Genomic DNA, 25,674 nt, shown 5'->3' on the forward strand with positions numbered 1-25,674 from the left:
CCGTTATACCAAATATAGACGTCATCACAAACAGCTGTTGGTGCGATTTGCGCTGCTCCTCTCGACGCAAATCGAAATATGAAGGATTGAACAAAGAAGGAGTGATTAGAATTAGCGCTGCTATAGAACCGGCCTGGATTTCTATGGCCATTGCTGTTGGGAAACGGGTTTGACGTTTTGTATCAACAAGGAAATTATAAAGCGGATTACATATAGTATATATATGACGATGACTGCTTTCACTGAATGACGACGCCCATATGAACGGCGACGGCGCACGCCAAAATACAGTCAAAGGCTCTGCAAATGAGAAAATGCCTTTATTTAAAATTGGTCTATAGAGCTCCATTTCAGCCGTGATGCAGAAATTCAGAATTCCCATGGGAAAACGTACGATCGATAAATTAAATTGAATTTCTCTTGTCAACTTTTTCTTACTGTCTGCAAAAGTTTCTATATTAAAAGTTCCAAACTTCCAATCATTTCAATTAAATATGCCGAAACTCACCGTTGTATAAGACATCAATAGAGAACAGGAATCTGCTGTAACACCACAGTGACGTTAACACCAAAACAATAGAACAGCAATAGATATAGTTCGATTGATTGGAGGAGTTAAGTCACGATATGTACGATCTTTATCTTGAGATTTCGTTTACATCAATTGTGCATTTGTGACGTAAACGTCGTTGGGTATTACATACAAAAAAATCAAAATAACAAACAAGCAGGGGGTCTTCGAGTGCTGCTGATTATCAATTAACGTCAACTCTTAATAACCTTTGCTTGAGGCCTTGAGTGAGACGTGCTGCGAAAGACGATCTAAAGATTAAATCGCGGACCCGACGGCAGAGCAGCTCCTGCTCCCCCCACATGTGAATTTGACATGAGATTTTTGAACACGTTCACACGGGAGATGGGCGGCGGCGGGCGATTAAATCAACTAATTGTTTGCTCACGTCCCAGCCAGTCTATCCACAGCGTCGACGACGACGTCATCTATAGACAAACATGTGTGTGTGCTGTGTGCACTGGTCGAGATAAGCCGAGCTCAGCTGTGTCTGTGTCTCTCATCCAGTCGATTGTTTTTGTGTATAAAAGCGACTGATTTTTCTGTTAAGTTTCATTCGTATCATACCGACGTGTCTTAATTATATTCATCACCAGCAGCAGCAGCAGCATGGGAGTTACAACTGTCACCACCAAACCGTTTGAAACTCAACTGAGCCCGGCGCTTTTGAAGAAGGCCCAATGCGAATTGGGCGAAGATGAGGAGCGCAGGCAACAGGTGATTGAAATCATCCGCCAATGGGTGGCGCAGCAGCCGCATTTGCAACGCATCCGCATGGGTATGTATAGGAATTAATTGGTTGTTTTAATTAATTAGATTATAATTATTGACGTTTATTACAGACGACTATGGCATTATCTGTTTTGCTCGGGGCTGCAAGTACAGTCTGGAGAAAATGAAAACTAAAATGGATTTGATGTTTACGTTGAGGACGGCCTTGCCGGAATTCTTCGCCGGATGGGATCCGCTCAAGCCGCAAATTCAAGCCGCTCTTGCCTGCGGGTAAGCACTACTATAATATAGACTTAAATGTTAAACGCTATAAAATGTTGTTATATTTTATAATTATGTCCATCCAGATCGTTCCTACCTTTGCCTGATTACGACCAGCACGGCAGAAAAGTGATCGTCATGCGGCCGGGATGCTACGATCCTTTCCGCCACAAGCCGGAAGACATCGAGAAGGCCAATTTCATGATCTCTGACGTCATGGTGCAGAACGATGAGCAATTGTTCGTTAGCGGAATGGTCATCATCTACGATTGCGAAGGTTTCACACTGAACCACTTCACTCAGCGGCCGCTCTCCTTGACTAAAAAACACATGTATTACCTGCAGGTATGTATCATTGGTATAATTATTGGCGGTATAATAGTTTTGAATTTTGTTTTTTAATTTGTTTCAATTTTTTCTGCCAATCAGAGCGCTCCGTTGAGTCCGAAAACGATCCACTTTATTCGAACGACTTCCGTGTTTCAAACGGTTCACAATGTCATGACCAACTTCATCAACGATAAAATGAAGCAAAGGGTATAAAACAAAATTTGATTTGGTTTTATTCTGAATTATTAATTCAATCTTACTCCTTTAATTTACAGTTAAAGGTTCACGGTCCCAATATGGAATCCCTTTACCAAGACATCGATCGTAAGATTCTCCCCAAGGATTACGGAGGCGATGGAATGTCAATTGCCGAACTCACAGGTAAAATTAACTGATGTTTTGCTATATAGTCAAACATAGAGATAACTGAATTGTTTTAAATGCCAACAGATATGTGGAAGAAAAAAGTCGAAGAGAAAAGGGATTTCCTGATGGAATCGGAGAAAAATCTGCGCGTGGACGAGTCGCGACGACCGGGCAAAGCTAAGACGGCCCAAGATATTTTCGGCATCGAAGGATCATTCCGCAAACTCAACGTCGATTAATTTCTGTCTTCATAATAAAATATATTGTATATGTTTATTTCTTCGTTGTGTATACGTTTAGGGGGATTTTGTATAGAAATTATTTGTTTCCACCGTGTGAAAATAATGATAATAAAACAACAATAATTCGTGTTCCATCAAAATCTATGTCAATATGTCGAATGTCAAATAACGCTGGTGATCAAATATTAAATACATATCATTTAATCCGAAACATGAAATCGAATAAATCAGTTTATCATCTGTTGTATAGAACAAAGGTCCCTTTAAGTAGATATCAATTCTCCTTTATGTCCAAATGTTTATGATACGTATTCCTTGTTCCTATTATCTTGTACCCATCAAAACTTGGCTGACGTGTACCTTAATGCCTCGCACAGTACATACTTTGCATATTTTCAAATTTTATCACGCGGTCTTATATGTGCAATATCTAAGGAAGTCTACAGACCCAATGATATCACGTAACCCAACGCACCGCGTGACTGTGTGTATACAAACTACAGTTCATACTGAACGAACTTGAGCTGTGATGACTTTTTATCTTGCTTGGAAACAAGACACTGCACTGATTCCGAGCGAGAGCGAGATCAAGCCGGAAAAACAAGTTTCTTATGTGCATACGTATAGCAGCCAGCTCTTATATCCTTACATTATTCCAAAATGTTCCAAGTTTTTTCATCCACTGCATTTTGCAATAGTGAAAGAGACGTACAGAGATTTTTTAAATAGCTATTAGCTATTCAGTCTGGGCTTGAGAATTTGCTTTGATTTTTAAAAAGAGAAAGTGTCTGTAGATCGATATTTGTTATGTTGTTGTTGTTCGTATCTTATCATATATCCTATTTAGCTTATTTTGCCGAGTTGTACCTACGTTTCTGATTAATACATCTGTTAAATCAAAGTCTCCTTATAAATTAACATACTAAAAAGAGCAAATATGTATATTGATTTGGAATATTTCGTGATGAATTTTAGAAATACATTTATCTGTTTTTCTATTAGAGAAAGGAGAATTTAAGTTTCAACTTGATACTTTTTACAAGTTCATGTATATATAACGTCGCATGAAAGAACCTATAAATATTCCCGTCAGCCAAATTGAGCACTTTGCCATTTTGATTCGATTTTCGGCCTTTGATTCCTGAACTCGGAACTCGAAAGAAATGACATTGATTTCGCCATATATCAGAATGCATTTCCTCTCTATAGAGAAGAAACCGACTGAGCTGCTGGGCGTTATATGTTGTGTGTCTTTGAATAATTCCGGAGAGGCTTGCGCGCCGGAATCGAATTTCTGTTTTGCATAACCTGCTGAACTTGACGGGCTGATCACAAGTCGCGGGCAAATCGGAATTCCAATCGTGTACACTGCTGTACACCGTATATCAAAGATTATCTTATATACAGCTCTATCTATTACATATAAATCTCAAAATTCTTAGACGACTCAAAGTTGGACGTTGGGAAAGCGACTGGGAATAAAATTGGGTCGATGTAGACATGCCCGAGAAAATGAGGTTCTTATTTTTATGTAGGCGCGCTAGTTGTTGAATTTCTATAGCCGCTTTTAATTTCGAATGTCTGGGAATACTTTCATACTCAATAACCACGACCGCAATGTAATACGTTTGACGTGCAGAAGAGAAACTGCCGTCCGACGACTTTTTGTATGTAGAGAGAAAATAGTACCGTTAGAGTGAGCTGCAGAAAGAAGTATGTGTAGTCTCATTTTCCTTACAGTAGGGTTGCCACTTTTTACTCGGCTGGACTGGTTTCTCTACAAGTGTTAAAGACGGCTGCTGCTGCTGGAAATGTCGACGAAAGCTTTTCAAACTCAGTTGAGTCAAGTTATTTTGAAAAGAGCGCAGAGTGAATTGGGCGAAGACGAGGATCGCAGACAACAAGTGATTGCCATTGTCAAGAAATGGATGACTCAGCAGCCACATTTGCAGCGAATACGATTAGGTAAAAAATATTATCTAGAAAACAAGACCTTGAGATGAGAGAAATCGAAAGTTGTCTCTCACGTGACGCAATGTTACCAGTTACGTAACAATCGATTATTTATTTTATCGCCGAGCCAAATGTCGACTGCTGTTTTATTACCTCATATAAAACCATTTGAAATTGTGTTATCATTTTAATTAATTTTGGACTGCAATTACAGATGAGTATTCAATTATTTGCTTCGCGCGCGGATGCAAATACAGCCTGGAGAAAATCAAGATCAAAATTGATTTACAATGTACTTTGAGAACGGCCCTGCCGGAATTCTTCACCGGATGGGACCCGATGAAACCGAGAATCCAGGACGCACTTGCATGTGGGTAAGAATTAAATTTTCTTTTTTAAAAATTCTAAATTTCTCAAATAGTTAAATCCTATTAAAACCTGTTTATTCGTCTATAGGTCGTTCCTCCCGTTGCTGGATTACGACCAGCACGACAGAAAAGTCATCATCATGCGGCCGGGCTGTTTCGATCCGATGCTATTCAAAGCGGAAGATATCGACAAAGCCAATTTCATGATCTCCGACACCATGGGCCGGGAGGACGAGCAAATGTTTGTCACCGGCATGGTCATCATCGTCGATGTCCAGGGATTTTCACTCAACCACCTCACCCAGAAGCCGCTCGCCCTTTTTAAAAAGCAGATGTATTTCTTGCAGGTATTAGTGTGTTGGCGATTCATTTCAATCATCGTAAATTATAATCGGGAATTGTTTTTTTACTGGGGATTAGAGCGCTCCGATAAGTCCCAAAACGATCAACTTTATTCGAACCAATTCCGTCTTCCATTCGGCTTATAATATGGTGACGAATATGCTCAACGATAAAATGAAGCAACGGGTAAGTCATTTGAATGTAATTATTTTTGTGTGTACAGTTTAGACTGAAAAAAATTTGGTTTTAAAGTTAAAGGTGCACGGGTCCGATTTCCGATCGCTGTACAAAGAAATCGACCGCAGAATTCTCCCCAAGGATTACGGTGGCGATGGACTTTCACTTGCAAAACTCACTGGTATAATTTTGATTTTTCTTTAAGAAAATGATATTGCTAATTATTTGGCATTATTTTAAATAATTCCCAATTGGATTTATAAACCCTATTAATAGATTTATGGAAACAAAAAGTCGAGGAGCAAAGGGATTCCCTGATGGAATCGGAGAGGAATTTGCGTGTCGACGAATCGAGACGTCCGGGCAAAGCCAAGACGGCCCAAGATATTTTTGGCATCGAAGGATCATTCCGCAAACTCAACATAGACTGAATTTAATTTTCCAAAGACCATAACTTGCTAACAGTGACAGTGTGTCCGTTTATTCCGGCGAAATCTCCTTATAATGACTCACTCAATTGAATAGAAATATTTACAAACTTTTTTCCAGGAAAGGTTGTTCAAAAGTTGGTGATTCTCTGAACTCTGTTAACGATTTAAATGTGTTTTTTCCCATAAATTAACTCTTATGTTACTAGGCCCAGAACTGAGTGAGAGAATTTAGAGAGAAAGTCAATTTTTAATTTCAAATTGGCTTATTTTATTATCACCGCCATGGTTACTGTTTAGTTAACAAATTTGCTTGGCTTCTCAGGGAAGTTTGTCTGCATGAAAAATGGCGTCGGCCACAAATTCTTTAGTTAGTCGGCTGTGAAAATGCTGTGAGTCTGCCAATTCAGTTCATTGTAGAGATTGTGTTGAGCTTTTTAACGTCGACATAATCATCACCATTGATCCCTCAAAACTCGAGAATAGCCAAGCCTGGCAGCATCATCTGAGCCTATCCACCGACGTTAAAAAAGGAATACCAAATTCATCAAAATGGAGCCAGCAGCAGGTAAGAACTTTGTTCTGAACTCGTTTCTGGTCGCGAATTTTTATTTGAATTGCCAATTATCGACGAGTGCACGAGCCCCTAGCACTAGCAATCGTTTCATTTAACTATAAGTCTATTATAACACGAAATTATTTTTATGTTTTGCTCTCTGTTTTATTTGAAACGTTGGTCGTTGCTGTTCATTTTCATACCGTGCGAATAGATGGCGCGTCTGTCCATTTCAGCGGGCGAAATTCACATTTTGTAAATTAAAACCGAAAAAGTGAAACACATTTACTAAAGATAACCGAGATTCGTAGAGAATAAAAGCGTTTCATTCCCGTGCTGATTTATTTAAATTCGAGCTGCGATAGGAAAACAAATGAGAAATTTTAATTTTTTGTTTGGAAAATCTGTGTGTGGGAATCCAAACGAATTTTTCTATTCCCCCGCCCTTTATCCTTATGTTTACTCATGCACAACTATTATACACGTGTAACTGTGAAACGATTAATCAAAATTCCAATCCGTAAGCGAATTAGACGAGAATTAATTTTCTCTCATTTCTAGTCGCTTTTTGAAATCTAACAATTAAAATTGGTTTTTTACTGGTCGCGTTGACATTTTTACAGATAGAAATTTGAAAATTTGTATGTGCATTAAAAGTGCTTAGTTGCATGCACAGTAAAATTTTCGTCAAGTCAGAAGTCCCAACCTTTAATGAATTAGAGTCGATCGAATTTCCTCCCCTCCCATCCTGCGACCGTGAGAAGGAAATAATTAAAATTTAATTGAAATAAATTAAAATAGTGAAAAGCTCCCTTAAAGGTAAACAAGATGTGTAGACTGTAGTCGCATTCGTTTTAATTCGAGCGAAATAAAAAAATTCCAAATAAAATCAATTTTGATATATGGCAATCAAAACGAGTTTTTCACGTCCCCTGCTCTTATTTTTAGAGATAGAAAAACGAGTTTTTGTGGACGATTGCATAACTAAAATGTGAATTCATCTGTAAAAAATATTTTTGAAAATTCAGATCCGTAAGAGAATTAGAGGAGAATGAATTTCCTCCTATTTCAAGGTCTCCCGCAATTTTGTCAATCTGGCAATTAAATTTTTTTTTGTTCGTATCGTCTAGAGTTTTGCTGTTTTGCAGATAGAATTTTGAAACTTTGCTTGTGTATTCAGTAAGTGTAATTACATCTACAGTTCAATTTTGGTAAAGAAATGTCCATTCCGTAATGAATTGGAAACAAATGAGCTCTTTTCCCTTCCCCCTTAAAATTCCCTTCCCCAAATTTTCGTGTCAACGTCAACATCATTTTGGATGTTGAACCCAAAACCTTAAAGGGACGCCACAATTTCCTCTTCCAACATGAAACCCGTGAAATGGGTGTAGTGGCGACTGTCTTCATACAAATACGATGAACCAGAAATCTCAATCTGCAGCCAGAGTTGATCGCCTTTTTTCAAGTTTAGCGTCGACTGGAGGGTCACAGGATTATATTGAGAAACGGAGCCCTTATCCTCTCGAACTAAACTCGACCCGATTCGATTCCCGTTCAAATAAAGATTAGAATTAAACTGAACATAAGAAGATGAAGATTCGAGACGCGCCACTCCTGCGAAAGAGAAAAAATAAATTCCCGGTCGCGGTGCCGTGAATTTCCCCGATGTCAAATCCATGGCATTTCCCTCGTTCATCACCGCCAAATCGAACGGAATCGGAGTATTTTCTAAAACAAATTTAGAATTTCTCTGGGCGGAGAAATGGACAGGCGCCGATTTGACGTCGGCGTATCCAATCCATTTCTGTTGGTCTGTAAACAAAAGAGTTAGACAAACAACAGCAAGTAAATTAAAACAAAGCCATACCATTTTTATTAGCAAAAAAGTTGCAGTAAATCATTTCCATCTTCTTGGATCCTTTGACCGAAAAGAATCCGTTCAGTTTATGTCCAATTCGCTGCAGATCTTCACACGAGGTTGGCATTTGACCAATGTCAACTAATTCACTCGTTCGTGCTTTTAAATTCAAATTCTTTCATTTCTCTCTTATGGGAAATACATTTTTATTAAAAATTTTACCATTTAATTTGGTCACCAAATCCGCAACGGCCGACTTTGTGCTGTTCAATTCCATTCTCGTTGAGGCCAAATTTGTTTTTGCAGTTTCCAAATCATTTGAGGTTGCTGAACCATTTGATTCAATTAAAATTAAATCAATTTCAAATAATAAAACACACTTATTTTTACCTCTCAGATCTTTTTTCATATCCTCAGCAACTTTTAATTCTTGACCTAATAGATCGGAATTCACTACACAATAAATAAAAAACAGAATAAAATTAAAACCAATTATTAAAAACAAAAAAACATTTGTTTGAACGTCCAATTTGCTTTTGGGTTCGATTGAAAAATTTCTGGCCGTGATTTTTGTATCTGCCAATTCTTTTTCAGTCGGTAAATTTATTATAAAAGTTTTTACGTTCGGAGTTTTATCTTATTTTTAATGTAACAAAAAATTACCATTTAATTTTGCAGATAATTCATCGACGGTTTTGATGATATCTGCTCTCGTTTTCACCAATTCCTTTTTAGTTTCTGTGTATAATAAAAAACACGTTTACATTAGGAAAAAATTTCAAAAATTCATTTCGAACGATTTTGAAATTTTCGGTAAAACAATGAAATACCATTTAGCTTTATTGATAAATTTTCGACATTGGCCCTCGTTTCCTCCAACTCGATTTTGGTTTTCCTCAACTCCTTTTTAGTCCCTGCTCAATCACAACATTTTAAAAAATTCAGTTTTCCCAAATTCCCAAATAATTAAAAATACCTTCTATTTCATTAGTCAAATCAATGCGCGTGTTAGTTAAAGCATTCTTCGCAATGCTCAGTTCTTGATTCGTTTTCTCCAAATTGTTCACGGTTGTGGTTAAGAGCTCTGTAGTGGCTGAAATTCAATTACAATTATTTAATTCGAATAGAATAAATTTTTTTTAAAACAAAAATTTTTTCTACAACCTTTGAGTTCGCCCTTCAAAATGTTCCATTCATCGGTGACGGTCAATTCTGCGTGTTCCATAATTTTGATTGGCGCCGACAGTTCAGCGTTCGTGTAACGGACGCGGACGTTGCGATCCTGGAATGTTTGAGAGTCACGAAATTTGTCCAAATTGATTTTGCTCAGTTGCATGGGTTTGGGCACGAATTTCTCTCCGTCCCATTGAATGTGATTTCTACTTTCATCTAATAATTTTTCCACGTCTTCCTTCAAAATTTCGAACTGGCTTAAACTATCAGAATCGTTTGACATTTTTTCTGAAATTGTTGAACTAATTCTATCCACGTCAGCCCAACTGTTAGAGTCGAAATTATGTTGGATTCTTCCTTTATTCTCAAAATTTTTATTTTGTTCATTCGTTTGATTCTTTGCAAGTTCCCATTTCTCATTACGAATTTGTTCCTCTCGTCTTTTCTCGAAGTTATTACTCAAAGTTAATTTTCCTAACATTACCGATTGCTTCTCCACTTTTTGGAACATATCCGCCAGTTTCTTTTGAGTTTCCGTGTCCAGTTTTTTAATGATTTCATTTAAAGTTTTTGTCGTTTTGTCCGGCCGATAATTATCCTCATGCCAGAAAACAGAGTCCCACATTTTGTCGTTTTGCTCTTTGATGGTCGTCCTGGATGTGACCAGCAAATCCTTTAAAATATTTGAAATTTGAGATTCCGTATCAGGCGACCCAACCTCGTAGTCGTCAAATGTGTCCATTCGGATGTTGGTGGCCGTTTCCGTCAACATTTTCTTCTCGTCGTTGGCCGTCAAAAAAATTTCTTTTTTGTCTTTAAATTTCTGTAAAAGAGTAGAGACCATTTGACCGGAAGTGACGCTTTCGAAGCGGATGGTCGTCTGTTTGGTTTGCGACGACTGCGATGATAAACTGTACAGGAGTTTGAAATGGTCTAAATGTTTGGGGTCAGATCGCATTTCATTAGCGAGTTCGTCGCAGATTTTCTGTTCATAACACGACAGAGAAAACCAGAGGGTTTTGCTCTTGTCATAATTCGTCCATTCTGGAGATAGAAAATAATCTTGCGTGGCTCTTTTGCTGATGAGAAGGACCTTCTCCAAGGGAATAACTGTCATTTTGTTTGATTTAATTTCATAACCGACGACTTCATTTAAATATTTTACGACTTCATTTTCGACTTTGTCGTTCCACATTTCAATGCGGAATCTCATCTCCGGCTGTTTCGTAAATTTGTTGTAAGAACTAACGGCACTTTTGTGGTCCAATAGCGCAAGGGGAGAGTAGAAATATTTTTTCTCACTAGCAGTTGTCGTTGCTTTGTGATTGTCAACGTGTTCGTAAATATCAATGCGGAAGTTGCCGTACTTCATAGAACTGAACGTTTTCGGTGAGATTTCGCTCGTCGTCTGTTTTGCCCTAGAAGAAAACGCTAGGAAGTTGTCTGATTGGCAATTACAGCAAACGACAGAAGCCAAAATGATGGTGAGGATGCATTTTATTGGGATTGTGGCCATTTTCATTTGACCAAATAATCTTCTGGGCAAATTTATTCTTATAATTGCAACAATTAAAAAAAATTACATTTTTGAAGTCAATTTTACATAAAAATAAATCAGGTCTACCTTATCCGTAATAGATGATAAAATGCACAGATTGAAACGATATTCACTAGAATTGTTTTTTATGACACGACTGTTGAAGTAAAAGTTTGAAACTGAGTAGAGACTCATAATTTTATTCACTGAAATATTACGAAGACTCATATTCGAATTGGGTTTTTCCAAGCGTGTTTCCGTTTGCGCGAATAAAGTCCAACGTCGAGTTAGACGCGATAAAACAGAAGTGACATCTGATATTTTTATAAACTAGAGCATGCTTCTAACCTTCTAAATTTGTTATCGTTTTTATCGTTGATGTCAAGACAAAACATGTCGTGGTAATTTTTGCCCAAATAGTTCTAAAGTAAAGCCGTTTTGTTCACAATTCACATTTACCGATACACACTGGTAAACTCGATTGAATTTCTAAATCAATCGGCAGAAAATTTTATTACACTAACGTGTTTTTGACAATTATTTTTCACGATATCTTATACAACTTGGGTTACGCGGAAGGAACAGGACACGTATACAAAAGGACAGTTTGTTCTGCTAATCGTTTCATGACGCAGATAATGATGTAACATTTGACTTTTATAAGCTTTATTAAAATGAATTAAAATGAAGAAATCTGTGGTGTGATTTCGTCAATGCCAACTAATCAACTATCCTGACAGATTGATGTCGCTCAACTCACCCGATTCCCTTGTCCAAAATGCCAATTGGTTTCCGCACTCGCAACCCTTCCGTCGCTGACTGGCATCTTTTGACATGGACCGTTACGCTGGCTTCTTGATCGTGTCGCTTAAAGCGAAGTTGAAAAGTTCTAGGTAAGTATGTCTGAAATTTGTTATCCATTAATTTTAATCGTGTTTTTTTTTTAATGCTTATCTGGTCGATGCGTAACTGGCAATTTTTCACGGAGGCGGTGGCTGGTTTAACACTCGCGTCATTGGCTAAATTTTCAAGGGAAATTCATGCAGGCGATTTCATCCATTAAAGAATAGATTCTCTTCTTAGGTGCATCTAATATTCCAATTACTTAACATTCTGCTTCACTTTTAGACGAGTCCAGCTCTGTCGAGTTTATTTGAGTTGCTACTGGAAATCAAGAAAGAAGATTCTTCCGTTTTATTGATTCCTCATCGCCTAGAATAAAAAGCTAAACCTGGTAATTCCCCTAGTTGTAGCACGCCAACGTTGCAACAATTTTTCTACGAGGAATTCAAAATTAGTTTCAACTTATCTTCATTCTGACGTGGGGAAAAGTTGGTAAGCTGTTGTGTTACTTCGCAAGGTTCTAAAATCCAGTGCATTTTTGCTACAATCATCGAGACTCATTTACTTAAAAAAAAGCTTTGAAGAAAATTAATTTGACAGTTTTCTTTCATCATGAGCAGTAATTTTTATTTTGATTGTCATCACCTTCCAATATGCAATATCATCGTCTAATACTGCCAGGAAAAACATTTCAATGTATATCCTGCGCAACAGCGATTGAAATCCTTGTTTAACGTCATATTTCTACGAGACCCAAAACGTGAAAACCCTACTGCCCTATAAGAGTCCCACTTCTTTCCTTGGTATCGTTTGATATCTTCAATTATTTTCAGAGTCAATAAACTTTTTTCATTCATTACTTGTTCCTCTACTGTTTGTGGTACTAGTTACGCTGGTCTAAGAATGGAGGCCATTCACAATTTCACGAGAATCACAAATCTCTTGCCTTATTTGATGTCAACTTATTCAGATTAAGCAGAAGGACCTTTCACTTACTTCCAGTGTCCGTAACGAAAAGATTCCGGATTCCGTAAAAAAGAAATGTTGCTAATTTTGACGCTAGATGGCGAATTGTTGTTCTCGTGGCAAAACAAATGTGTGTCTAAAGTTAAGTTTTTCCTTTCTGTTCGATTTTCTTGGTTTTGACCGGTTTTGACTAAGAAAATTCAACCATAATTTGAAACCTAGGCAAGTCCATAATTGTAGACTGATCAACATAGTTCATGTATTATGATTGTAATTTGTATCAAGAATCGTTTGCTATTTACATCTGCGTTGTTCCAGACTTCCAGTTTCGTTGTTTTTATCGGTTTTCATAGACCGAATATAATCTTAAATTGATATGTAAGAAAGTCTGCAAATGTAGACTGATTAAGATTATTATAGTTTAGTATTACACACATCTCTATATTTTACTATTCCTAGATGATCATGTGTCCTCAGAGTTGATATTTCATAATGTAGGCTTTAAATTATTTGTCAACTTGATTGTATTTGCAATTTTCAAATAACTTTCAGTTTTGTTACAACACGAAGGTAAAGGATTTGATTGGTTTGCACGCTTTGCATTTTCCCGTAGGGATTCTAGTCACAGTCGAAGGAGGCTCAGTTTCGACACGCCACCGCTGCAATTCAAACTGCAAAATTCAATTGCAGTAATTAGACACTTAAATTTACGTAATTGTGTCACCAATCACGCAAATTTTTGTAGGCATTAGATTAAACAAAGAAATCTCTTTAAAATGGATCACATTTTACGAAGATATACTATATTCATTTTTTAAAACAGCGATTCTAAGTCAAACGGGGCTCAGTTTCGAAACGCCACCGCTGCAATTCAAACTGCAAATTCAAAACGACACTAAACATTAATACAAAATTTACGTAAATGTGTTTCTTATCACGAAAATTTTTGTATGAAAGAGATTAAACAAAGAAAGGTCTTCAAAATGGATCACATGAAGATATACTAATAGCTGTATTTTTTACACAGCGATTCAAAGTCGAACGGGCTCACTTTCCCGGCTTGATGTGTGTCAACCCAAAAGCTATAGTTTGCAGGCCTAACAAGAAGCGAATTTGGTAGCAGTTTTTACGACTGCCCGGCGGCCTTGTATACATGTAGATCCCCACCAAACGTGAACAGAAAAGCGTCGGGTTTGTTTGTTTACGTTTAAATGCAAAGTAAGTTTTACCAGTTTTACTACTGGTTTAGACAAACAAATTGGTTATTTACACATTTTTTGGTATGCCTCAAGTCCATAGATAGTATGTAGAATTTCAATTTGTGAGTGCAATCTACCACAATTGACAAACATTTCTTACTGAAATATTTTCCTTTCCCTTTTTAGATGCCTGGAGAAGTTCAAATGGAAGATGAAGCTGAGACTTTGACATTCCAGGCCAAGATTGCTCAGCTTATGAGCTTGATTATCAACACCTTCTATAGTTGATCTCCAACTGCTCAGATGCCCTAGACAAGATCCATTATGAATCCCTGACTGACCCAAGCAAGTTGGACAGCGGCAAGGATCTTAAAATCAAGATTGTCCCCAACAAGAATGACTCACTCTCATGGATACGTAAGTTGAGAAATTTAGTTCCTCCTATTTGAACACGAATTTGACTGTTCTGTTTCTCTTTAGTGGTATCGGCATGATCAAGGCTGATTTGGTTAACAACTTGGGTACTATTGCCAAGTCTGGAACTAAAGCTTTCGTGGAAGCCCTCTCTGCCGGAGCTGACATCTCCATGATTGGTCAGTTTGGTGTGGGTTCCTACTCTGCTTACCTGGTTGCCGACAAGGTGACAGTTCATTCCTAGCACAATGATGATGAGCAGTATGTTTGGGAATCTTCAGCTGGTGGTTCTTTCACCATCAAGCCTGATCACAGAGAACCCATGGGTAGAGGAACCAAGATTGTCCTCCACTTGTAGTATCCAGCTCCAGGCTGGATGATTCGACTACAACGACGTTGAGTAGTGTCAACTCGACGCTGGAGGACTTGGTGAGACAACAACAACAACCCAAATCGGTACAACAAAACTTGAATTCGTGATTTTATTAAAATTCTTACAAAAATAAATTTAATTCGCCCTTAAAGTTAACTACGGCAACTGATTCGGACATGGAGTCCAAGTTGTCCGCCAAGGTTCTGGTAATGCTGCCCGTCTTCCGCTTCCTGCAGTTGCTGTGTGAGAATCACAATCGAGACCTGCAGAACTTTTTGCGGGCCCAGTCCAACAAAAACAGTTACAATTTAGTGTCAGAGACACTCATGTTCCTCGACTGCATTTGCGGATCGACGACGGGCGAACTGGGTCTGCTCGGCCTCTACATTAATGAGCACAACGTCACCCTCATCAACCAAACCCTGGAAACATTGACGGAATATTGCCAAGGACCTTGTCACGAAAACCAAAACTGCATCGCCACTCACGAGTCGAATGGACTGGACATCATCACGGCTCTTCTTCTTACCGACATCAATCCATTAGGTAACAATTTCCTTTCATTCCATTTGATTCTAATAATTATTTGATCAATTATTTAGGAAAACGGAGAATGGATCTTGTTTTGGAGTTGAAAAACAACGCCTCCAAGTTGTTGCTGGCCGTCATGGAGAGTCGTGGCGACAGCGAGAACGCGGAAAGGATCCTGTACAACATGAATCCTCACCAATTAGTGGACGTTGCCTGCTAAGCCTATCAGAAAAGTTTGGTCGGTGGAGAAGAGGCGACTAGTCCCAAAGAAGTCGGCCACAACATTTACATTTTGTGCCACCAGTTGGCGCAGCACAACAAAGAATTGGCCGCCCTGATGAAACCGCCGCCAGTGGACGGAGTCAGTGGTGATGCGGCCCTGCAGTACTACGCCAATCACACGGCGCAAATCGAAATTGTCCGTCACGACCGGACGATGGAGCAGATTGTCTTCCCCATTCTGGAAATGTGCGAGTATTTGACCAACGACACGAAAGTGCGCGTCTTCCACACGGCGGAGCGCGACGACCAGGGATCGAAAGTGGCCGCCTTCTTCGAAGGAGTCGACGACATGTTTGACGAGATGAAATGGCAGAAGAAATTGCGCGGACAGCCGTTTCTCTTTTGGGTCAGCTCGCACATGTCCATCTGGAGTCAAATCCTCTTCAATTTGGCCGTCATTATCAACTTGATTGTCGCCTTCTTTTACCCGTTTGACACTGACGGACCGGCTCCTGATCCTCGCACTCACCTCTCAGGTCTGCACACCTTTAAACAGTGACTCCCATTTCCATCTTTTCAACGATCTTTTTTGTTTATTAATTCAGGTCTCATCTGGGCCGTCATGCTCCTATCCACCGCTGTGGCCATCACGTTACCCAAACCGTCGGTTATTAGGACTCTCGTCATGACAGTCATCCTCCGGCTTATTTGCTCAGCCGGCCCTCAACCCACACTGATGCTCCTTGGCACCGCCACGGTAGTGTTGAAGGGCGTCCATCTGCTGAGCATCATGGCCAACGCCGGGACATTCCAGCGGAGCGTCAGACAAATCTGCACGGACACGGAGATTGTCTACCACGTCGTTCACCTCATCTTTTGCTTCCTCGGACTCAGCACCACCCATTCGTTCTTCTTCTCCGTCCTTTTGTTTGACGTCGTCTACCGCGAGGAGACGCTGCTCAACGTCATCCGCTCAGTGACGCGAAACGGCAGGTCCATCGTTCTCGCTGCCGTTTTGGCTCTCATCCTAGTCTTCATGTTCTCCATCATCGGGTATTTCAGTTTCATGTAAGATTTCCATGTTCCATATTGAAATTCTTTTATTTTTGCCACAAGAAACGGACAAGAAAGTCGAGATGGTCGTCATTTTCAAGTCTCCCTGCTGTATCGTCACCTCCCAGTACGGCTGGACCGTCAACATGGAGCGTATCATGAAGTGAAGGCTCAGGCTTTGAGGGATACCTCCACCATGGATTACATGGCCGCCAAGAAGCACTTGGAAATCAACTCCGACCATCCCATCGTCGAAGCCCTGCGCGTCAAAGCAGAGGCTGACAAGAACGACAAAGCCGTCAAGGATTTGGTCATGTTGCTGTTTGAAACCTCTCTGCTGTCATCTGGTTTCTCCCTGGAAGAGCCAGACGTCCATGCTTCTCGCATCTACCACATGATGAAATTGGGTTTGGGTATCGGTGAAGATGATGTCCCTGCTGGTGGTGAGGAAGCCAAAGCCGAAGAAGAGATGCCGCCATTGGAGAATGATGAAAATGCTTCTCGCTGGAGAAAGGCGATTAAACGTGTCAAATACTGTTATGAAACACAAACTCAGTTTCTCTAAATTGTTCTTATTTCAGCGTTTTTGCGAACTGGAATGAGGGCATTCATATGATAAAACTAGTCTTATTGTCTTAAAATCATGGCTTCACTTCATTGCGTTGCTCCCTCATTCCTGGCATTGTATAACTACGTGTTAAGAGTTGGAATTTAATACAACCAATCGCGGTTTGCTATATAAAAACTTTGTTCGATTTCTCTCCATACCCCTGCTTGTGACAGCTATACATCGACACCGAGTTTCGAATAGAAAAGCGGTACTACATAGAGCTTAACATTTTGGTCATGAGAAATGATTTTAGAAAAATGATGACGAATGGAATTGGTTATTCGTGGAGGATAATCCGCGGAGTTGGTTGCATAAATTAGGATGCGACTTAAAATGCTTCAGTAAGAAATTCACTAGGCTACTCGACTAAGTTGATCCATAAATCACACTTCGCTAATCTATAAGTGAGTTGAAGAAAATTCTGCCCTCTCTTCATTAGAAAACAAAATTTGTTGCCTAGATAGTCCGGCTTTCTAAAGGTGCATTAAATGGCTTCAATTCCAACATGATAGGGATCCAAATGATACAAGTTGTGAAACTGGTCAAAAGGTAACCGAAAAAAAAAATACTTAGGCGTGCTCCTGGATTACAGTTACACCCCATAATAAGCGCCAAGCAATCACCCTACCGACCCTACATTGCGCGAAAAAATACTTAACCTATATATAACCTTACCCCTAACCCCCAAAAATGTATTAAGCACACTCCCTCATTTAAGTTAGTTAAACCCCAAAAGTCCCGGAGGGAAACTGGCGACGCTAGGCGCGAGGCACAATTGGCATTTGCCGCCTGATACAGGCGATTGTATAGCATCTAGCGGAGAAATTCTTTACTGCCTATCGGCCATTGCCATTCATCGTCTGCTACTCTGCTACTTAACTTCTTCATTTCTCAATTCTCACGTGTTCGGAGTGGAGACGGTCGCCTGTTCGCCATTTTCCTGGAATTTGGAAATTCCTTGTCTAGTTGGTTATCTCTCTTATAATTGTGCTACTAAATATTGTTAAATATAATTTGTTTTCATTAAACATTCCTCGCTGTCAAACAGCAACGATATTTGTTCTTGTCCAGCCCAGCTTGTGATTCATTGCTCAAAGTAACTTTCATATTGAAATTTTCCAAAAATAGTTTTGTTCTGGTTTCATTTAAGTAAGAATAGTTAATGAACCTAAACATTATTTGTGTTAATCTTTCCTATGTTATTCAGATTTCCTGACTTCAGAAGTTGGTGAGGTGTTAAGTGACGGTGAGGTGTTAAGAGATCTGCCAGATTGACCAGGACTCGTGTTCATCACCAAATTATATTGTGTAGTAAATAACCTATGTTTAGTGAACACAAAGATTCCAAGTCTGATTCCTTTTTCTAAGTTAGGACATAACAATTTTTGTAAAAGATTTTCTTTTTTGAGTTAGGATTCATTTTTGACAGGAAAATTAAAAAAAAAGTTTTTTTGAGGGGGAAGGACTAGGAGGTACTTTGGATTCTTTAATTTTATTTCTGAGGGTGGACGAGGTGGCAAGATTCAAAGTTAACTGTAAATTCCTTGACCCTTGTTCTGTGGCGTTGGAGGACAGCGTCATTTTGAGGTGATAGAATTTTCGAGTATTGTACATTTCTTTTGTTCATGTTCCTTTTTTGACTCTTTTAAAGGTTTCAGCCATGTCAAGCGATTTCGTAATGAAAGTTCTCAATTAGATATTGTTTTTTATTAGCTTGACTTCACTTCTCCCCGAGATTAGTTGTTCCTGACTAGTAATTGCTATTTTCCGTATCAACTTCTTCCTAATAGTAATTGCCACAATCTTCTCCTGACTGAATGTCTTGGATGCAGTTTTATCACGGCCATGTTTACAGTTTGACTGATCGGCGATTTCACGTAGTCATACAATTAACACAGATTGGGATAAATTTTGTTCTTTTATTTGAAGACATTTCTAAAAAGATTTTCCGAACATCAACCAGCTCTTTCTCTTGCTAAATAAACAGTATATATTCGTTTACGATATGTAGTGTGTTTTTAAAAGTATTGATTCTTAAAGTTGAAATGTGAAATTAAAAACAGAAATAAATAGTTGGAATTGCATTTATTTTCCCACCTCCGCCCACAATTCCTCCACTTTTCGTACAATATACATACATACATACAAACATACATACACTTAAGTTAACCCATTGGCTGCCACGCCATACAACCCGTAGGTTGTTGTCTACTTCTCTACGCGCCATGTCTGAAGGATCCATGACCAAGGTGGGACTTGCCATTGCTGACAAGTCCGGGCTGACACGGTGACAGGAGAAGATGGAATGCACAACCTCTAGAATCCATCACCGTATCGACAAGGGGGAAGTCCCTATGGTGCATTGCCTAACAGGGCCTTTCGGCGAATCTGGGGCTGGTGCAACTGTCCGACCCCGCGGCAAATAAACCACGAGACCGAACAGCGCGGGCCCGTGCTACAGAGCTAACATGGGGAGAACAAAGGCGTGGCAGCCAACGGGTCAACTAACGAAAACATATTACCAACAACAAATGATGATCCGCAGCTGACATTTTTGACACACTGGCGACGTTTTGGTGTCCGTCTTCTCAACGTCTCTACATAACCTGAAAGAGAAAACAATTCTTATTAAGTGACATGGCAATTTAAATTACACATTGGTAAAAGGATCAGATTTTCTGCTCTAAACTTAAACAGGGCACTTCTATTTGCTTAAAATCTAGCTGGCAATATCAAGAAATGTATGCAGAATAGAGCTCACTTGCTGGATTCATGCAAATTTTCCGGAACTGTACCGGAAGTAAGCGTTAGCGCCCTAACCATTGAGCTCCCGTAAAAATAAACCACATATTCGTGATCTCCATAAAATTTGGGGTCGATAAGGTGTGATTTCAACGAAATCCAAAATTTGGCCAAAATCAAGAATTTTCCTGAACTATTGTTCAGGAAAATTCTCGAAACCGGAAGTACGCGTACGACCAAAAAAGAACATGAACTTTACCACAAATTTTACGAGGATCACGAATATGTGGTTCTTTTGTGCGTCGAATGAAAATTTACTGAACTACTGACTGAAATGAGAAAACCGGAAGTAGAAAAGAAAACACATTATCAAAAATCTAACATGTGAGCTTTGTTGGTGGAATAGTTATCGTCAGTATTCACTAAAAAATTTCCACACAACAGCTGCCGATAATTGTTTAAAGAGATTTGCAAAGTAACTGAAACTGACTGTTTTGACAGCTGAAAATTATCGAAAAGCCATCTAGCGTTAGAAAAAAGACACACTTCTTTTACGCGCAAGATAGGGCCTGACACAGACAGAGAGTTTAACGCTATTATTATTATTAGATTACTAGTAGATAATCTACGAAAATAAGCCAATTGTCCGGTACCTGGCCATAATCCGTTGGTGAGTGACTGCAGGTGTGTCACAGCAACTGAAGTGATCCAACTCGCCAGTGAAGCAAGAAAAGTTGTGTAGCAGTACAAGAAGCGCTGAAGCAGTGAAGTTGGATTAGCGTACGTCTTGAAGATAAGGATGGAGCAGAACGTTGGTGGAAGTCCCTCTTCTGTCATGGACAAAATCCAGCATTGACTCAAGGATGTCCGTGGGGATCTTGTGTGCTATGTAAAAAAAATGTGTTACATTAATGAAAATCTAAAAATTTAAAAAGCATATCAATCTTTACTTTTTCTAAGAAGCACACTGAAATGTTCATGATGAAACCCAGCAATAATCAAATTACAGCAACCAACTGCATTACTCCTCAGGTGGGGTAAATTTCCTGATGCTAAAGAAAGGGTTATGAAGTATTATTAGTATGAAGTATTATGAAGTACAGTAGCGTGGTGATAGGTGATATTGATGCTTACCTTTATCATATGAGTGATGCTTTAGTAAGGCATTTGACGTAGTGTGGTTGGTGTGGTAGCAGTAATGGGAAAATACCTTATACCCGCACATTTATATTCACTATATGTGTGCTTCAAACATGGGTTTAAGGCTTTTGACAGCATGGGGATCTAATGGATGGAAAGTGACTGAGTGCTAGAAGTCAACTTGTTGGGATGGCTGACAGTAGCTAATATAAGCTATGCATCTAATATTTAAAATTTTAAACAAATAAGTTGGTATAACATGAAAATAAGGAAACTAGGTAAAGTAAACCTACACAAGATACGAAGATCCATTTGGTATTTGAAATCACAGGAATATAAGTATAAATAGCAACAATTTGTTTTGTTTCGCCCATTTTTTCGTCTCGTTTCATGACATGGGGACGTAAACAACAAGTGCGATAGTGGCGACATCTAGTAATGAGTTTTGAATCTTGTGTTAGTTACACAATCACAGTAGCATGACATTAACAGGACGGTCCATTAACGGGATATTCCAAGTCGTAACTTTCAACAAAAGTTCCTTCAAAACAAATTAAAACGTTAAAAAACGGAGATCGGGTAATGAGTCTACTTTTTTAAAGTAATAGGTAACACAATCCTTAGCTAATTATTCTTACTGCATTCTTTACTAAATGTTTTCAATAGTTTCAGGTGAAGTTTTCACGTGTACCTGGCCAACTAGGTGCTCGTGACAATAGAAATAAAATTGCCTAAAATCCAGTAATCCAAAGTTCGCAAACTATGTCTTCTGAAGTTAAACAATTTCTGTTGCAAGGTAGTTATTTTACCAAAATTTATCTGGTGTTCTTTCTCTGTTCTTAAAGGTTTATAATGTTCACATGAACTTTTTCTGTCAAGATTTTGTAAATCTTCAAGACATTGATGCCTTTGCCAGATCCAATTCTTTGCTACTATCTATTTTGCGGCACCACAGCAAGAAAATGCTGCCACTTAGGATTTTGTGGTAATCGCCACCTAGTTCTAATTTAGGAGGACAATGTAAGATTGATGGGTTCGATGTATTGCTTTCTGTCACTACAATATGGTTTGAAAATAATCTAAATAATTAAACATAATCTCCTTTCAGGTTAATCCCTATCCTCTGGAAACCTACAAGAGATTACTGGAATTGAAGACTGATAATTTGTGAAGGTGTAGATAAAACTGATAAATTAAAAGTGTATATCTGGGCTCCCTTTTTTTCTGTGGCCTGTTTCCCTAACTAACCACTAACCAGGTCAATCACTATCACAATCACTGATAACCAGGAGAATGAGGAGGGCTCTGGTCTAACGGGGACTTGGAAGGCGGATTATCTGAGAAAAACTTTTGGAGGGTCATGAGTCTAACCGGGAATCCTGCTATGACTAATCGTTCCCTAGCAAAACTGGCCTCGTACTCTTCTCTCTTCTTCACCGGCCAGGTAATCTCCCTGGTCGCAGACAATCAAGGCAGTATCAGATAATGTTTTCAGGGTTAACTCTTGAAAACAATTAAGTGACGTTAATTTGTCTTTTCAAAGAGCATTTCCATTGATGCTGAAGATTAATTCATTTTATTTTGATTCTAGGTGTTGTTTATGTTCGCGTAGTTGCTGTCCGCTGTGGTTCGTTGTTGCAGCCTATGCTGGTGAAAGCTCTTATTGCATGAAGTGAAACTGGCTGTTCCTTGGACCTTGGTCCTGCTGTCATGTTATGGAAATTGCATAATTATTTTGTTAAATTGTCCTTGTGTCTTAGTGTACCGCTTATGTGTTAAGAAGGAACAAAAGCAGATATGGGGATTTTTATGTCAAACAAGTAATAAACATGTTTTCGGGATTGGGAAAGGAAAGTGGAGGATGTTGGAGGGCCGGAGGGGGGAGGACATTTCAAGTATTGACAAAAAAACAGTTAATTTACAACCCAAAACATATCTCTACGAATTAATCTCCAAACCCGACAAACTTATACCTTCCAATTCTTCAAACCCCACAAACATGCACCTACCAACCCTCAAATTTATACCCTAAACAAAATAAACCAATGTTAAACCTGAACGATGTAATATCTGTAATAAATAAAAATAAATATATTGTTTGAACCAATTTTTATTTTCTTTTTGAAATGTTCAAAAATTTTAATAAACAGAGCGTCCGGTCCAAGACGGTTTACTACTGCACGAGTTTAAACGCAACCCGCCACCACCGCTGCGGCAATGAGACAAAAAGCGATGGATTAGTTTTGCGGAAATCTGCATCGTCTTTGTAACTTGACTGACGGAGATTTCCACAAAAAATAAACCATGGCTATTTGTTTCATTGGGTAGTGGGTTGCATTGTTTTAACTCGCACATGCTATTATAGGACATGTCTACGGCCCCCAGAGATAAGTATCTGGACCGAGAAGAAGAGAGAAGTACGAGGCAAGTTTTTCCGGGGAGATGTAGTCATACTAGGCTTCCGGGTTAGACTCATGACCCTCCAAAAGTTTTCATCGGATCATGCGCCTTCCAAGTCCCCGTTCGACCAGAGCCCTCCCCTCCTCCTGGTTTCACAGCGGGTGAGTGACCACCGGCGGGCGTTGGTTAGTGGTTAGTTAGGGAAACAGGGCTACAGAAAAGAAGGGAGCCCAGATATGCACTTGTAATTATTTAATCTAACTACACAATTTATCAGTCTTGGATTACAGCATTCTCTCGTTGGTTTTCAGTTTCACCAATGGAGTCCATGATCAGTAGCGAAGGATTACCCTGTAAGCAGAATGAACATTTATTTGGGTGACAATAATTTTCAATAAGATTGTAGCGACAAAAAGCAATACCTCCAATCAAGAGGGCCTGTGTAAGGAACTAAATAGGGAGATTCAAGGGTAGCAGCCATTGGGTTAGCAAACAAGGGACCTTGTTGACTTTCTTGAAAGAACATTACTTTTCATAAAGTTTGTCATGCAAATTTAGGAACCTGAAGGTTAGAACCGGTAATTGAATCATGACACATCGCGAACAGCCAAAAATCTATAGGGTAAAACTCCGTGCTGTGTTGAGAGCAGGGTTAGGTAGGTAGTAGAAGCCGGTTGGGTAGTCGAATGATGCTGGCCGCCTAAATGATTTTCATGTAGGCCGCATCTTCTCGGTCATTACCTAAATGACTAAATCAATAAACAAAATGTAAACAAAATTTAAATTCAGTTACATGACAATGAAGTTACACAGGTAACACCAATCAGCTTTCCTAAGCAATTCAGAAGATGGAATGAGTCAAGTTCGATGACAAAATGAATGATCCGCGTTGAACGTGTGGTCATTGCCTTATTTTGGAGGGATAACCAGATGCCCCACATTTGATCTTATAGGCAACATCTAAATAAGAAATCAAACAATCGTTAAAATTGCTATTAGTATGACAACTTCTCTAAATTCAATGTAAACACAACTCACAATATTTAGCCTCTTTTTTTGTTTTTGACAAATAGGGAGATTCAAGGGTAGCAGCCAATGGGTTAGCAAACAAGGAATCTTGTCGACTGTAAGTCCTTTTTCTTGAAAGGACATAACTTCTCAAAAGTCTGTCACGCCAAATTTAGAAACCTGTAAATAAAACAAAAATTCACATTAGACTGCAATTAATAAAGTTCAGTAACATGAAAAGTGAACTTACACATGAAACCACCTATCAGTTATCCGAGATTCTCTAGAAGATGGAATGAGAGATTGATCCATTCTGGAGTCAGTTATCTAGCATAGAATCTGTTCAATAGAAACAGCTGATAATTAAGATTAATCCTAATGAAACATGAAAATAATATGTGTTTTAGCATGAAATAAAGCTAGCGTTGGTTTTTACCTGTATCATTTCGATGACACATTCGGTAAAATACAATGAATTTGAACAAAATTGTTGACGTTAGGGTGCACGACCTTCACGTTTCCTCTGACTGTGAGTTGATGAAAAACATTAAGATTATCCAATATATACACGGAATAGAACAAATCACCACATCACCGACAAGTAACAGACGAAATCACTCGAGCTAACCAATGAAATCATTGGTAATTTTCGAAACTAGCCTAACGTTGACTGTTGGCTCAGATGAAATGATTTCCCTAGATTACAAACGGTATTTTTTTTTTTAGTTTGAGTAGACTGAGACCTGAGTTCTCTTATGGCATAGCCTACTTTATTATAGGAAGCCCAACGGTTTGGGCTTTTTTTGGAAGCCAATTTGGGTTCCCTTCCTCTTATTTGGCTCCGCCCTAAGTGGACCCACGGGAGCCAATTTATCGTCTAGTGGCGATATTTGAAAACATGGATTTGTTTACGTTTTTATCGATATGATTTCATTTGTGAAGGAATGGAATCAGATTGAAAGATGGAGGTGTTTGTGAGTTTGTTTTGTTTTGTTTTCACCCCGGTTCTGTAGCAAGTTCGTTTGAGAAGTAATCCCCATATTAGAAAGTAGGAGAGAGAGAAGTAGGAGGTGTCATTATTTCGCTCACCAGATGGCCCCCCTGGGTCCACTTGGAGGATGCTAAATCGGAGGAAAGGTGAGCAAAGTAGGCTTCACTTTTCCAACACGCGAGAGATATCCTTCCTTTGGGCTTCCTATAATAAAGTAGGCTATGCTTATGGCAGCCAACTAGCGTCCCGTCCCGACCCTTGTCCTGGAAAGAAGGCCAGTGGAACCCT

At 39.0% G+C, this 25,674-nt stretch overlaps 5 protein-coding genes and 3 long non-coding RNA genes across 12 annotated transcripts; 5 read left to right on the forward strand and 3 right to left on the reverse strand.

Annotated features, from left to right (window-relative positions):
* Window positions 1–1,116: 1,116 nt before the first annotated feature.
* Window positions 1,117–2,713, forward strand: LOC124203780 (retinol-binding protein pinta-like). The gene is made up of 6 exons (XM_046600628.1): window positions 1,117–1,349; window positions 1,414–1,573; window positions 1,651–1,909; window positions 1,994–2,101; window positions 2,170–2,275; window positions 2,345–2,713. Exons 1-6 carry the CDS (start codon window positions 1,181–1,183, stop codon window positions 2,497–2,499), a joined length of 957 nt encoding a protein of 318 aa, XP_046456584.1. The 5' UTR covers window positions 1,117–1,180; the 3' UTR covers window positions 2,500–2,713.
* A 1,384-nt stretch (window positions 2,714–4,097) lies between these two features.
* On the forward strand, window positions 4,098–12,596 carry LOC124203782 (retinol-binding protein pinta-like). The gene is made up of 7 exons (XM_046600630.1): window positions 4,098–4,467; window positions 4,670–4,829; window positions 4,912–5,170; window positions 5,244–5,351; window positions 5,418–5,523; window positions 5,619–6,338; window positions 11,635–12,596. Exons 1-6 carry the CDS (start codon window positions 4,314–4,316, stop codon window positions 5,771–5,773), a joined length of 942 nt encoding a protein of 313 aa, XP_046456586.1. The 5' UTR covers window positions 4,098–4,313; the 3' UTR covers window positions 5,774–6,338; window positions 11,635–12,596.
* LOC124203781 lies at window positions 7,465–11,114 on the reverse strand. The gene is made up of 9 exons (XM_046600629.1): window positions 10,982–11,114; window positions 9,349–10,910; window positions 9,161–9,277; window positions 9,015–9,098; window positions 8,848–8,922; window positions 8,575–8,637; window positions 8,407–8,511; window positions 8,194–8,343; window positions 7,465–8,138 (listed from the first exon to the last, which is right to left on the reverse strand). The coding sequence occupies exons 2-9, from the start codon at window positions 10,877–10,879 to the stop codon at window positions 7,663–7,665; spliced, it is 2,601 nt and encodes an 866-aa protein (XP_046456585.1). The 5' UTR covers window positions 10,880–10,910; window positions 10,982–11,114; the 3' UTR covers window positions 7,465–7,662.
* Window positions 12,597–14,072: 1,476 nt separating the features above from the next.
* LOC124203783 (inositol 1,4,5-trisphosphate receptor-like) lies at window positions 14,073–17,240 on the forward strand. Its single transcript, XM_046600631.1, is given in 6 exon segments — window positions 14,073–14,319; window positions 14,383–14,772; window positions 14,842–15,235; window positions 15,292–15,978; window positions 16,048–16,495; window positions 16,559–17,240. Coding segments are annotated over 4 exon segments (2,007 nt in total). The 5' UTR covers window positions 14,073–14,319; window positions 14,383–14,772; window positions 14,842–14,865; the 3' UTR covers window positions 17,061–17,240.
* A 762-nt stretch (window positions 17,241–18,002) lies between these two features.
* On the forward strand, window positions 18,003–19,006 carry LOC124203784. The gene is made up of 2 exons (XR_006878612.1): window positions 18,003–18,201; window positions 18,313–19,006. It is a non-coding gene; the product is annotated as an uncharacterized LOC124203784 (long non-coding RNA).
* Window positions 19,007–20,500: 1,494 nt separating this feature from the next.
* Window positions 20,501–21,208, reverse strand: LOC124203785. The gene is made up of 3 exons (XM_046600632.1): window positions 20,982–21,208; window positions 20,798–20,899; window positions 20,501–20,732 (listed from the first exon to the last, which is right to left on the reverse strand). Exons 1-3 carry the CDS (start codon window positions 21,070–21,072, stop codon window positions 20,623–20,625), a joined length of 303 nt encoding a protein of 100 aa, XP_046456588.1. The 5' UTR covers window positions 21,073–21,208; the 3' UTR covers window positions 20,501–20,622.
* A 73-nt stretch (window positions 21,209–21,281) lies between these two features.
* Window positions 21,282–23,087, forward strand: LOC124203786. Of its 4 annotated transcripts, XR_006878615.1 has the most exons (6): window positions 21,436–21,595; window positions 21,654–21,783; window positions 21,867–22,027; window positions 22,096–22,160; window positions 22,277–22,431; window positions 22,579–23,009. It is a non-coding gene; the product is annotated as an uncharacterized LOC124203786 (long non-coding RNA). The 4 variants fall into 4 exon arrangements; XR_006878616.1 differs by having other exon boundaries at window positions 21,282–21,595; window positions 21,867–22,007; window positions 22,096–22,431; XR_006878613.1 differs by having other exon boundaries at window positions 21,434–21,595; window positions 22,096–22,431; window positions 22,579–23,087.
* Window positions 23,088–23,690: 603 nt separating this feature from the next.
* On the reverse strand, window positions 23,691–25,150 carry LOC124203787. Of its 2 annotated transcripts, none has more exons than XR_006878617.1 (6): window positions 24,832–24,984; window positions 24,646–24,734; window positions 24,426–24,575; window positions 24,197–24,347; window positions 23,810–24,136; window positions 23,691–23,738 (listed from the first exon to the last, which is right to left on the reverse strand). It is a non-coding gene; the product is annotated as an uncharacterized LOC124203787 (long non-coding RNA). The 2 variants fall into 2 exon arrangements; XR_006878618.1 differs by lacking the exon at window positions 23,691–23,738 and adding an exon at window positions 24,991–25,150 and having other exon boundaries at window positions 23,742–24,136; window positions 24,832–24,922.
* Between the last annotated feature and the right edge of the window lie 524 nt (window positions 25,151–25,674).

The sequence above is a fragment of the Daphnia pulex genome, chromosome 10 (genome assembly GCF_021134715.1).
Source record: "Daphnia pulex isolate KAP4 chromosome 10, ASM2113471v1".
In the NCBI taxonomy this organism is placed as follows: Eukaryota; Metazoa; Arthropoda; class Branchiopoda; order Diplostraca; family Daphniidae; genus Daphnia; species Daphnia pulex.